Consider the following 14,550-nt stretch of genomic DNA (forward strand, 5'->3'; position numbering starts at 1 on the left):
GTCACCCTGATGAAGTTGACGTCAAAATGTCCCACCCCTCCATGTGGTGACGCCAACCAATCAATAAGCAGTATTCTGAAGTTTCAATCCATTGGCTAGTTTCGAGAACCAGCTAGCTAGCCTCGCCAAGCAAGACGATTCTACAGATTTACCTCTGATGCTTGATTTCAGCAAGTTTAGCGTCTGTGATTGTAGATCATTCTTATCTTACCAGATCATCTAATTATTATAAGACCGCGTCTGTACTGAAACTGTGAGCGAAAATTTAGTTCTACCGTCCAACCGGGAATACCAACTCGCGGCAACCAAGGTGATTGCTAAGAATCAGCTAGCTAGCCAGCCCTCTGAACGTCCACAAGCTTGCTAACGTCAGTCTAGTGGTCGAAATTCGGCGAACGATTAGTTCCTTTCGAGTTTGTTTGCAGACATCGCGTTAAAACTATGTTAGTTTAGTTTATCACACAGCATATATTACCGTCCGGTTCTAGTGTACGATGGCAGCAAGCTGGCAGGACGCTGCTACTCAGCAGGCTGAGCAGTTGGCGGCCCGCTTGAAGGAGCTCCTGTCGTCTGGCCTAGGCTATCTCAACTCAGAACTCGGTGTGGATTTGGGTCTGAAGCCTGATCTCTATCCGCCATGGGTTATCCTCTCAACGGCATGTATGGGATTATTGGTGATTGTGGTAGTTTGGGCCTTTGTTTGTCGTGGTCTATTTAGGGGTAAAGGTAGGTCGAAAAGAACTGAGACCATAGCGGAGACTGTGAAACCAACTGTAAAGACTCCCAAACCCGAAGATCAGAAGAAGAAGAGCAAAAAGAAACCATCTGAGAAGGTAACGTGTCTTTGCCAAAAACCAACCACATGACGTGGTGACATTTGCCACATCATTCAGGAACTTGTTGAAAGTAGCGTAGTTAGCTTGTAGGGTGGCTGAGCTCAGTCAACCTCAAAGTTAGCCAAGTAACGTTAGCCGAAGTTAACGTTATAAACTTAGCTAGCTTTGGTTGGCTGTCTACCCATTGGTTTTAACCATAACGTTAACATTTACCGGTGTTAGCTCCTACTTTTTGTTGATGGGTGGATAGGTCTGTCCTACATTTAAAAATAAGATAAATACTGTTTGTGTAGTAGAAGTTCAATATGTGCTAGCTTTGTACACATAGAGCTACAAAGCAAAAGTGTTTTGTTAGCTGGTTAATAGTGTGCATGCAATTACAGATTAGTTAACGTTATCTGTGCCGTGGTGCCTGGCAGTTCAACGACCTAGCTAGGCAGCTAATTTGGGGATTTGTGTTGTAATGTTCTGAAAATAAAACAAGGCCCCTAATATAGTGACTGGTTTAGATAACTGGCCAACAAGGAAAATAATGCCTATTTGCTAACAATTTTATGTTGAAATGTTCCTAAATTAATATACCTGCCTGTAGGTGAAACAACTGACGTTACCAGGTTGGCTAAAATAACCGTGTTCCAGTATTTTAAGTGGTTTAATGTTATGTTTCTCATTTAGTAACGTGTGGTGTCTGATTATTTCCTCGGCCTTGCAGCTTATGTGGCTGTGTCGATGTCACATCTAGGTATGTAAACGATATCTTCCCAAATGCTATCATCCCAATCCTCCACAGAAACCACAAGCAAACGGTCGCCCAGTTGTTGAACAAGAACCGGAAGTCAAAGTGACTGAAGAAATTCCTGCTGTCCAGCAACCCACACCAGAGAACAAGACTGACAAGGTGAGAAGAGTGTGTAGGTTGTGGAAACCTTTTGTCAGTGTTGGTTGTTGTGACCGTTATTCAGTGTTGGGCAAGTTACTTCAAAAGCGTAATGCATTATTTATTACTTGTTACTGTCATCTAAAAGTAATTTGTTATATTACTGTCTTTGTATTGTAAGGCATTACACTACATTTACATTACTTTCACCAAAATAACAGGAAGTATGGATTTTGTGTTCTCAATAGATCTTCATGTGTTCAATGCAGCTCATTACACGGCAAGAGGTGATGTGGTATGGCATAATGACTGAGCTAGGCTTAAGGCTAACAAAAGAACAATATAATGGTTGCAGTTATGGCTCATGGGACAATGTAGGCCCCAAAGGCCAAAGGTTGCTCACAACTTAATATAGTAAAATATAGCCATAGTGAAATTGTATGTTGACTTTAAATGGTTCTCATCATTGCTGGTTGCCTTTCCTTCCACTTACAGTGATGTAGACTTACAGTGATGCAAATAGTTTGAGAATAATGGCTATGATCTTTGTCTGTAAAAGAAACATTTTAGTTATTCTCACTGCTTGAAATGAGAAGTATAGCCCCTAACCATGTTAGATCTGTTGCATGAATGGCAGAGATAACTCCAATTCCCTTTCTACAATCATCTAAACAATTTTGGATTAAAAAGCAAAGTAACTTTAGTTACTGAGAATTGTAAAAATGGTAAAATATTACTGAAATTGTATTAGTAATGCCTTACATTACTGCATTACAGCAAAAAGCAATGCATTACTGTAATTACATTACTTTTTTTAATGCATTACTCCCAACACTGCCGTTATTGTGCTGTATCCTGTATTGTGCTGAAAAAAACCTAACCATTAACCACAACTACAATACGTTCAGTGTGTTTTTGATGGGGATGACGTGATGTGGAGGGCATAGTAAAAAAAAGGTGTTCACCATTATTGCAATTAACTGTACACACATTATTTTGTTGCTGTTGTCTTCCTCTGTGTTTTCATATAGTCAGACCCTTTGAATTCATGTAACACCTTAAAGTATTAACATGCATAAAAGACACATTAATCATTGTCTGTTGTCAACCCCTCATATATCATTGGACTTGGAGCGTTTCATTCCTCCCTCACAAAAAAAACACAAATGCCACCATTTGTCACAGTGCATTTTAAAAGACAACTCAGTAGAAACTGGCTTACTGTACTGGGGCCTACTGGCCTCTTAGACAGCACCTGCTTGTCCTTGCTAACTGGCAGTGAAAGTACAGTGATATGATTGACCCAGCTGCTAGTGTCAGATTGCAGCCTGAACTTGCAGATTCAGCTATTCCTGCTACAGAATTTCAGTTCTTCCAAATTTAGTGTAGCCAGTTTTGGCCTAAGTCAAATTTGCTATTGCATTTAATGGTGTCAGTAGTAGACATACTAATTGGCTGGTGATTTATTTGTCTGTCAAACTGTGAGTAGCATTGTTTTTTCCATGTAATTATTCGGCTTTGGTCAGTGAACACAGCTACATTGACTGTTTTGGATCTTTTAAAATACTCTTCCCCTTTGTGAAATTAATATAAAAAGACATAGGCAGGGGGTATTAAATTATATAGAGCTTATAGTCGGGTAAAATTGTGCATTTTTTTCTGATAGGCAAAGAACAAGAAGAAGAAGCCTAAACCTGCCACTGTTCCAGAGACCAAGGCTCCCGTTTCTCCTTCTGCCAAAGAGCCTGAACCAGAAGGTAAGCTGTCTACTCGGCAATTCTTAGGTGTGTCTCACTGATTCTTCAGTGTTTTGCATTGTGCTCTTGTAACAGAAGTCTGAACTAATAGAGGAGGATGTCAGGATGCCTCAGCAGATGTTGCAATGCTCAGTAGGCTAACCAGGTCAAACAGTTAGTGCACTTGTAACAGTGCATTGTGAGTGCATTAGTAGATGTTTCATCAGTTGAGGCAGAACATAAAAAATGGGAAGCATTTACTCCCCATTCTTACATTCCCTGTATCTTAGCTTGGGCAATAATTCAGGTGAAAAAAGTCACTAAATAGGGTTCTCGGCTTATTCTGCTCACCAAGTGATGTATGGGGCACATTTGATCCTCCTATCTCCTCCTCTTTTTTATGACTGCTGTTTGCCTTGCATTTTCAGCTCGTTCACAGTATGTAATTGAGTTCTCTCTGTTTGGTTAAATGAATTGTGCAGAGCCACTGAGAGAGCTCTGACTCATTTCACATTATGTGCTCTCATCCATGAATCCCTTGTGAGCAGCTGCATGTCATCTGCACTGCTCTAGGCAGCCTTTTCACTAAATGAAAGCAGACTGCATGCTGCACGCTGCACATGTGCACGAGGACCAGTGTTTGATATTCTGCTCTGACATTCAGGGAACTGGGAGACCAAAGTCAGCAACCGTGAGAAGCGTCAGCAGAAACGGAAGGAGAAGGGCACAGGCGACGCCTCCCCCAGCCCCGGAGGAGCCGAGCCCCCCACCACCCCATCCCCAGCCCCAGCCCCTGAGCCGGCCAAGCCCACCACCCAGAAGAAGAGCAAAGGTGCAGTTGCAGCTCAGCACACAGATCTGCTGCGTGTTGCTGCATGAAGCCCCTAGATCAGTGAACACAGGAGGTTACATTTGTCACCAGAGTGTCACACAGCAGCGGTGTCTGTGTGCTTTCCCAGTGATGCCAGTTCCCTGCGTGTGCACCATGTGGGATTCACTGAAACTTTTTTTTTTTTTTTGTCTCGTCACACTGATTCAGTGGGCTGCTGCAGGCAAACAGATGGCTAATTTGTAGTTCAGGTGGAAAGTGCTGTCTGGCCCCAAGGGAGTTGTTCCATGGGGCTGTTTCAGTTCCTGAGATTATACGAAGAGCCACCTGGGAGATATTTATCCCATTCTCCTTAGGAGAGATTGAAACTGTCTTAACCATTGAGGCATATACAAGAATATAATTCATATATAATTAATATTTAAAAATGTTTGTTTGTATGGTATTTAAAACAATTGAAATTTAGAGTTGGTTAGGCATTAAGAAATATCATATTTGGGAAAGGTGTAGGGCCCATCTTTATTCCACACAGATTTAAACTATTTAAAGATGCCACAGTAAGTAGTTAGAAAACAATGAACATTTTGACTACATTGCTGAAGAGAACCTGGAATAGGATGTTTTAAGATGGAAGGAAGTATTTTCTGAAGTCATTTCAAAGAAACATTAATGGCAAAGCTGCTGAAAATATGGTGTGCACAAAATTAGGTCAGTCAAAACCCCTGAACTCTATTTTTGTTAGTTTTTTTTTTTTTTTTTAACCAAACCATAGCTTGTGGAAAGGCTAATCCACCACATACGAAATTCTGTCTGTTACTTACACACAGACAGAATTGAAGGTTAGCAGACTGTAGCCATTCCAGCTATTATTACACACATGCTGTGTTTTTAATGATCTTATAAAAAATGGTGGTTCAAGATTGTTAGTGCTTCAAATGTTGACTTTCTGATTATTGTTAGTCATCCATACTGATTTATGTTTTTAGGATTTTTTTGAACCCTTCCTTCTTGAGCAGTGTGTGTTTCAGTTTGTGGTTAATCATACAGTATTTGTGTATTTGCTTTTATTGCAGTGGTGGCTGTCCGTGCTAAACCTGAGAAAGCAGAGCCTGTGGCAACTCAAGGTAAAGGTCAGCTGACAACCCAACATCCGTCCACCAGATGGCATTACGGCCTTTTTTTAGTTCTTAATTACTTAAAGGTGCCGTCAGTACCGGTAATTCGAAACGATTTCTAACATTTTTGTCACTCAGCGAAATATCCTCACAATCTGCCAGCTCTCCTCTCTGTGACTACACTGTAAAAGATGGTCTTTGTGCGCAGCCCTGGCCCTGTGAACTGGAAACAAACAAAGTGGAGCAAGCCTGCCCCCCAAACAGAACAAAACTGTTCCATACACTCATTGAAAGGGGGTGTGAGGGGGCAAGAGTTTAGAGAAATGGAAGGGGAATTTAGGAAAGGGTTTGGTGAATTCGCCTCGCTGTTTTTTTTTTTTTTTTTTTGGTGTTGCTGGACGTGACGTCGTCCAGAATCTCTGTCGGCATCTTTGAAGCAGCACCTATGTGCTGTGTAACACTAACTGTTAGGGTGCCTTATTAGTTGCTTATGATTGTGGTGTGTTGCATTAGATTTGCAACAGTAAACCGTGTAGTGGTGACCGGCTGGAGGCACTGACCAGTTGTGTCTGTCTTCCAGTGACTGCCCACCGGGAGCAGACGCCAGCAGTGAACGGAGGCGAATGGAACAGCGTTGGCGTGGCGATCCCTCCTCAGAAGAAGGCTCCAAAGGCCGAGAACTGGACCGCCCTGCCCAAGAAACCCGTCCAGCCCAATCCCGAGGTGTCCGTCTGGGGGCAGGATGTCGACGGTACAGATTGAAATGTGTCCTGCTAACTTCCCAAACATGGAGTGTTTTTGACTAAACAAACACCCATATGTATACACGCACACACAACATGCACACAACAATACAAGTTTTATGACTCATCCACACAGTCCATCACACACAAATAAGAGGACTGTCACAAGCCACACTGGAGTTCTGCTGTGTAGGAGGGAAGGCTGTGTTGTTTCAACACTAAAGGGGAGACAGTGCCAAGCATTCTTAAGTTGTTTTCTCTGTGGTCCTTCTAGGATGGACTGTTGTGGACAGGGGAATCCCATCTGCATTCCCTGGACTGGGCCACCCAGCATCTGGTATTTGTATACTTTTGTACCATTTCAGTTTTTCTATATTTAGCAGCAAAGTAATCAGTGTTTTTATATTGCTTCAACTCTCTGCTTTTCTGACCTGTAGATGGTGCAGTTTGACCACTGTATAAAATCAGACATTATGAAATAGTTTGGTTTGTTAGGTCTTAGTATGTGGATATTCACTATCCATGTAGACCAGTCTTTCTCAAACTTCTTCAGACCAAGGACCACTTAACCAGTAAAACAAAAACTCACGGACCACCTAGCTAAAAAAAAAAAAAGAGTAGACCTACTTTAACAGTATATTACACAATAGGGCCTACTCACTGAAACACCTTGCTTATTGTCTTTGCACCTTGCTTATTGTGTCAGACTAGGATTCATATGATTTAAACTGGCATATCTTACATAGGCAGTGTTGCAGAACTGTTTGAATTTACATACAAGTTGGTTCAATATTGCAAACAACTCATCTATATTATATTTTACCTGGACCACACTTTGAGAAACACTGATGTAGATGACATGAAACAATGTTGAGCTCCAAAAGTAATGCTTTTTGAAATGCTGATCAGAGCTGATCAGAGGGAGGGTCATTAAGTTTATAAAAAAGTTTATTTTTCTGCCTTTTTAGCCATGGAGTCTCGGCCTGTGGTAGAGCCGCAGTGGTCCGACCCGCCTCCCGTGGAAGATGAGTGGTCTGGACAGAGTAAGAACTCGCTCTGATCTTTCCCTCACAGAATATGTCCAAATGAGCATCAAAACCTCCCCATTGGTATCTTATAAAACGGAGTCTGGGGGAGATTGTGTGTGTGTGTGTGTGTGTGTGTGTGTGTGTGTGTGTGTGTGTGTGAGAATGTGCTTCTATGTAGGTGTATTAACTGAAGTGTTCTCTGTGTGCTTGCTAGATGGTGTGGACCCGTCCTCTGATTGGAACGCTCCGTCTGAAGCGTGGGAGAACTACGAGGAGCCAGAGACCCCCGCCCCTCCTCCAGAGAAGCCGGCCGCCACCCCACTGACCGACGCCACTGCTGAAGATGCACAGGTGGGCCATCTGCACAGATGCAGCACTAGGGGACCAGCACTAGCCACAGTTAAAACGGCAAAGAATATTTCTCTCCTGTCCAGTTTTCCAAACCATCCCCATTTCCACCAGTGTGTTGTTGCTTTTGAAGTACAGTTGTTCAGTTCTTATGGCCAGCATGTTCATTTCCCCATAAATCCGGTCCATTGAGCAGTAGCTGCTCAGCTAGACTCCCTAGCAACAAGTGTAAGTGCTCCTCCATGTGTGGGAGCGAAATGCCTTCCTCTCTTCCTTACACCGCAGAGCACAGGGCAGCTGTGGTCACTGCACAGGAGTGGCCTGTATAAACACGGCTGCTGCATCCTGTTTGCGCCGTGGCCCAGGGCTGGATAGGTGAGCAGGGATTTGAGCTGACCTGGAACAACAGCTCAATCGCAGGCGTTGAGGTCCTGGTTCTAACCTGCACGCTCTGCAGGGAAATACTCAGCACCTCATTCCTTACTCTGACACCTCTTGGGGAGGGTGTGTTGTGTTTTCGGAGTTACCTCGTAAATCCACAGAAAACCAATCTGAAGGTGTCCTCTAGTCTTGGCGAATGACTCATGTGGACAGACCGTGTGCGTGCCATTAGTTAGCCTGCCGTCCGTACTTTTATTCAGCACCAGTGAGTCGTGCACATAAACAGCACATCTAGCACCTGTGTCTTCCTGAATGGCAGGGCTCCGACGATGACAAGGACAAAGCCGACCCCGGCGAGGGTGGGAAGAGCAAGAAGAAAAAGAAGAAGAAGAAGAAGAAGGCCGACGAGACTGAAGCAGCTGCTCAGGTAGATGCACAAAGCAGCCCTCCCCTGCTGCCATTCTAGAGACCCTGTTGTGCTCCGGCATAGAACAAGCTGGTGTCACAAGCTGCCGATGGCATGCAGTCGTCTTTTTAATTACCCACACTACCTCTAGATGGCACAGTCACCTATTGCATTTGAATGAGCAGGAACCATGCAGTACAAAACAGTTTTCTCTGCTGTACAAAACAATGTTCTCCATTATTTGAATTATTCCAAATATATCTCCATTATTTTGCTCTTATCTTGTCTTCATATTTTATGTTTATGTCCTTGAGAACATATGTGCACTGGGTGGGCTGTTGATGACCTTGACCTTGAGTAGGGAGGGAAACCCAAATGCTGTGTGTCTCCACAGGAGGAGGTGAAGGAGACCCCAGCGGAAGTAGCGCCCCCCCCTCCGCCCGCACAGGCTCCCACTAAAGCTGCTGCCAAGGCCCCGAAGAACGCCAAGCCTGCCAAGCCGTCCCCTGCACCTGCCCCCGCCGAGGTCAGTGCCGCACCCATCTAGTAGTGTCTGGGCCATAGCCATGTGAACACACATCTAGTAGTGTCTGGGCCATAGCCATGTCAACACAGATCTAGTAGTGTCTGGGCCATAGCCATGTGAACTCTGTAAAAGATACTCTAATGCACACACACACACACACCATTTTAATATGCTGTGGAGCAGGACCGAGTCAATGTAAAGTCAGCTGTTGTTTTAAGTTGCCACTTGCCAGGCATCTGTAATGTTCAATTCATTTTAAAGGCTGAACTTCACTGTTAGACATGCAAGCTATTGAGCTTGATCTAGCAATGTAATAACTGTTTATTCTACTTACCTTCCTGGTTATAATATATTGTGCCTATTTGCACGTTTTAACGAAGGCGTTCTGTCAGTTGAGATATTACTTTTGGTCCGTGAGCATAAATAAGGTGCTTTGCACCAGATAGTAACGTGTTACATGTCGCATACCTTGAGTGTTCTACCAGCTACTGAACTCGAGTCAAAGATACTGACAGAGCCACATGCCATCACCTTGTCACAGGCTGACCCTCCCCGAGCCGCTGTGCAGGAGAAGGCCGTCCAGAAGACCCCCTCCCAAGTGCCACAGGGGCCTGCCGACGCTAAAGCCGCTGGCAAGCAGCCCGCCAGCCCCGCTCCTGCCCAGGGTGAGTCACCCAACACACGACACCATCACCTCGCCCTCACTGCTGGGAATGCACGCCGGGCACTGAGGGGACAGTAAGATGATCAGCCACAGTTTGGCGACACATCAATGACCCGGGAACACGGAACGGCTCCGTTTACACGTCAAGGTTTTTGACTTGCACTTAAACAAGCAAGCTACTAAACCTGCTAAAGAGCTCTCATGGTTGGGGGTGCTACTGCTTTATATTACTGTGAAGCTATGTGGAGTATTCTATGTGATACGCAGGACTATGCCGTATACCCCCTTAAAAAGCATCACCATCTCAGTATACCCACTTAAAATAGACAAGGATAGGTATTAACATTTGGGGTTGATCACAGTTTACCCACTACAGCTAACTAGACTACATCACAGTATACCCACTACAGCAGGGGTCTCAAACTCAAGTGAGCTGGGGGCCACTTCTGCCAATGTCATCTGATTGGAGGGCCATGTCAGTGTTAAAGAATAATACAAAAAAAGAACGGCTATTTCCTAAAATGCAATGTTTTTTTAAAAAAATACTGTATTTTCAAATACAAAACTACAAACAGAAAGTGCAAGTCTTAGACACCTGTGCTAGCAACCTTAGCTTATAAATAAAATAATGATAAAATAAATATGGATACAAATGATAAAAACAAACAAAAAAGCATAAAACCAGGTCTGTTTCACACCAAATAAAAATATTTTCCTCTCATAACTTTTTTAAACCTGGCAAACTAGGCATCAGGGTTAAGAAAGCAACACCATTTTCATATCAATTTCAAAAGGCCATGGCTTGAAAGTGGTCAGAGATAAAGTCCTACTGTAAATGTAAAAATCTTTGAGTATAAACATAAGTTTATGAAGGGGGTACATTTACCCATCTAATTTGCCACTGGATGGCAAGCACCTCAAATGATGCACCTTTCAGTAAATACTGGATGAACATATTTGAGCAGGTTTATTTTATTTTTTGTCATATTACCCACATAACAAATTAACAGGAAAACGCCTAAGATGTACCAACAATAGTAAACTATTACTAGCCTATAACCACAAGGCCTACAATAAAGTATCCTGGTCAAATCAGTTCCTATCGCGGGTGACTTTGTAGTTCTTCAGAGCCCTATTTCTACTACCCCTGCTGTCTGTACCACGTCCATTACGGACACCATCATCACGATTACCACTGCAACCTCTGAAAGTAATTGTGGTGAATAATTACTTAATGTTAATCTTAGACTGGCAAACTTCAGGAAAAACTCAGGAATCAAGTTTATTCTGTTACAAGCAGAGAGGGTACAAAAAATGGTCTATGTAGGCCTAGCCCAGGCCTGGAAGGCCTAGGTTGGCCTGTAGCAAACTTCTCCTCTCTTCCATTCTACATCTTAGTCTAAGTCCAAGTCTAAATCCAAATCTGACAAACATTGCAGTTTAGTTACTTTTAAATGCTTTAAACAAAGAAGAAAATGGCGCCAAAACAAGCCCACATGATTGGTTCTCCAGTTGGCATCAGACACACCTACTCACACCCACTTCACACCTATCTGAATAGCATGAGGAGAGATATCTTATATATCAGAAATATCACTTATAGAATGTTCCAAACATTCTCACAATCAAATCATTACAATCCTTGTACTGAGACTATCACAATGATACCGAACATGAATACATTTACATTTCATGACACATGGATACATTATATCAAGGTAACATCCTTTGTCCTGTGTACCTGTACCACTACATTAGCATTTGATTGGGGGAGGGGAGGGTGTCTTTTGTTTTAAACCAAGAAGGGCCACATGGCAATTAAATTATTAATAATTTTAACCGTAAAATTATTGCCATCACCTCCAAGTTATGTTGGGCAGAGGGTCGAAATAAGCTTGGTATGCTAGTGGACACCGTCGTATAGGCTACACGCAACACACCTCCATTCACAGACGCACCGTGACTATCACGGTCAATAGACGATCGATAATCTCCAAAAGGATATTTTCCTTCAGAATCAGAATAGGTGAATACCCAAGACTTCATCACACGTGAACGTTTTATGTAGGCCTATTTCTGCTTCAATTTGTGCAAAACTAAGGCCTGCATCGCTTCCGCGTCATTACAAATGCACGTCTTCGTGTTTATTGTGTGTAATAGCCTACAAGTATTTCCTAAACACTTTGTGCAGCGATTTTGGGTTTGAATCAAGCTCTGCATGTCTAGCAAATAGTGGAGGAGAGTACACATGAGATTTGTCACCGTACTTGGATCTATCGTCTATTTTAATCAGTATCGTTGTTTGTCGCAATTAAAAATACCCTCAAGGGCCGGATTACATTATTATTTTAACATAGGCCGCGGGCCGGAATTGGGCCAGGAGTTTGAGACCCCTGCACTACAGCTAACTAGACTACACCACTGCTGTGAAGCTATGTGGAGTGTTCTACTTTTGACCTATAAATATTTCCATCTTAAGAGCAAGGAGCAGATGCACACTCATACACCTGCAGGAATCCATTATAGAACTTGTGCTTCTGCTAGTCCTCATAATGTTTGTGATGATGGCTCTGGTTAAAAAGAAGAGCTCAGCAACAACCGTGTCCCACTCTGCCATCATTGTGGGCTGTTCCACTTGTGCTTTCCCCTGCTGTGTCTGTCCAGCTGGCCATATGAAGTGCTTCCTCCACACTTCCCCTCAGAGCTGTGGAGAAGCTCATGTGCTCCCAGGTCACGCTCCTCTCCCCAGCAGATGGCTCCTGCATGTGCCCCCTTCACTACGTCCCATCCTCCCCGGTAGTCTCTGGGTGTGCAGCTTTTGCTGTGCTGATTCATGGGCCTGTGAGGAAGTGGGCTGGCCAGATGGTCTGCACTCCAAAGCTCAAGCAGAGGCAGCCGCGCCTGCCTGCCTGCCTGCCCCTCCGTCTGCCGCGTCCAGCACTCGGCCGCTGGCCCCTACTCCCTCTGCTGTCATCACATCATGTGTTGCTATTTGGTGGCATTAATGACCTATGGATACTTTAGCAGTGTCTGCTAAATATCAGTCAACTTATTGTGCTGCTTATTATGGTTATTTAACTTTAACTGGACTGGCTGTGTACGTCGTGAGGTGGGTGCTCTAAACATCTTATTTTTGGGGGGATTCCCAGAGAAGAGTGTCGGGCTGCCAGTGCCAAAATGGCATTCTAGTTTGTTCTCCATATTAAGTGTGAATGTATAGTTATCTTCAAGATGTTAAAGATGTGTGGCCATGTACACCTTGTTTGAGCCCCTCTTGTGCTTTTTCCTCCAGACAAACCCGAGACCAAGCCAGAGTCCCCAAAGCAGGTGAAGAAGAAGAAGGCCCGGAGGGAAACATGAGCTGCAGACTGACATCAAGAGTTTATATGCAACATATAAAAAAAAAGAGAGGAAGAAGTGGGGTGGGGGGGAAAAAAGATTTTTAAGACCTGAAAGATCATGCATATGCAATACTGAAGAGTGTACAGACTTTTGTATGAAGTGACTACTTTTTTTAAAAGAAAAGACGTCAATTGCTAGTCTCACCTTCTTTGACCTTTGTGTGAATGAATTAGATGATGCACTGTCCACTACGCGATATCTTCTAGTGGATGTTCCATGAGATGAATTTTGTCATTATGATCATTGTTTTGCTTTTTTTTGTTTTTGTTTTTTTATTATTATTTGTGTTGATTATGAGTCCACTGAAAAGCGCTGACGTTTGGACTCGAGCTGTCTTTGCAGTGTTGATGCGAGGCACGCGCCTGGTCCCGGCGTTGGCGCGTCCAGTGGCTTGTTAAAACTAGTAGCCTATAGCACTGTGCTTCTGATGCAGCTTCTCTCGCCCTCTGCTAAAGCTCTTCCCGGTATCACAAGCGAGACTCCTCACTCCTCCCGAGCTGGAGGTTAGGCATGTATGCAGGCCTTTATGGAAAGAGTCGTTTCAAACTAAAAGACTCTTCAGCTCCTGGCCAATGCCCTGAGGGGGCAAAGTGGGCTCTTCTCAGCTATCTGATTACTACAGCGTCCTACAACACTTGAGTGTTTTCTGCTTTTTCGGGGGAGGGGTTGTGGTCATCTTTTGCTTTAATGAATCACATCTAGGTATCTTAAATGTTCTGAAACGTTGATTGGTACAGTCATGACACATTGACACATATTTCTAACCTCTTCAGATCAGAATGCCAAGCCATATGTAAGAAATATAGTAATAATTCATTCAAATGGGCAGTTTTCTACTGTTCAAGACTGAGCTTTGAAATGTGCTGTGTATTACCTTTCCAACATATCTCTGTGTGTGTGTGTGTTTGCGTGCGTGTGTGCGTGTATTCACGCACACATCTTCTGCTGATTATCTGTGTGAAATAGCTGGTATCTTTCTGAGAAGTAATCATGTGGGAACGAAGAAGAGGAATTTCAACCGCTTCAAACTGTTTTGATCAGTACAGCATCAGGAACAAATTATAATGCCTTATTAACTAATAGTCTGTAGTTGGGAGAGAACATGTCAGCTATTTCATGTGCTGTATGTGATGAATGCAGGGCAGAGAGGAACAATTGTTGTGGATGGGGGGATTGGTAGAGGTGTGATGAGCAGATGTTTTTGCGCTGTTGGGAGTTAATATTTGTCTTCATATGGCTACAACCTTGTAGTCTGTGATGCCGGTTAATTTTCTTCCATGGTCTCCCTGCCTATTTCAGGCTGTGCAGCTGATGTTGCAGTGGCAGCACGTTTGCATGGCACAGTTACTGCACCTGTGTCTTACTGCTAGTGTGAGCGCTAGTGTGTTGACACAGTGATGGGAGAACTTTTAGGTTCCTTGATAACCTGCCTTATCTTACCCTCCCCCCCCCCCCCCCCCCAAATCTTATTACGTATGTTAGTGTTATTATTTATTTCTACCAAATCACTAAAACATAATTTTTGATCTTCTAAAATAAGAAAATTGTTACAATTCTTAGTTAATTTGTCAAAATAAACTGTAATTTGTATATGCTTTGCATGTGAGTTATTTGTCTCTTTCCTTAACAATCAAGTCGAATTTTTGACATTAACATGCA

General features: G+C 43.3%; 1 protein-coding gene across 1 annotated transcript; it reads left to right on the top strand.

The window, feature by feature from the left end:
* Positions 1-66: 66 nt before the first annotated feature.
* Positions 67-14,481, top strand: mtdhb (metadherin b). Its single transcript, XM_042107787.1, has 13 exons — positions 67-833; positions 1,627-1,734; positions 3,380-3,470; positions 4,114-4,281; positions 5,352-5,402; positions 5,974-6,144; positions 6,411-6,473; positions 7,105-7,179; positions 7,379-7,515; positions 8,213-8,320; positions 8,694-8,825; positions 9,367-9,490; positions 12,782-14,481. The coding sequence occupies exons 1-13, from the start codon at positions 495-497 to the stop codon at positions 12,847-12,849; spliced, it is 1,635 nt and encodes a 544-aa protein (XP_041963721.1). The 5' UTR covers positions 67-494; the 3' UTR covers positions 12,850-14,481.
* Positions 14,482-14,550: the final 69 nt, after the last annotated feature.

Source organism: Alosa sapidissima, chromosome 10 (genome assembly GCF_018492685.1).
Source record: "Alosa sapidissima isolate fAloSap1 chromosome 10, fAloSap1.pri, whole genome shotgun sequence".
NCBI classification, from domain to species: Eukaryota; Metazoa; Chordata; class Actinopteri; order Clupeiformes; family Clupeidae; genus Alosa; species Alosa sapidissima.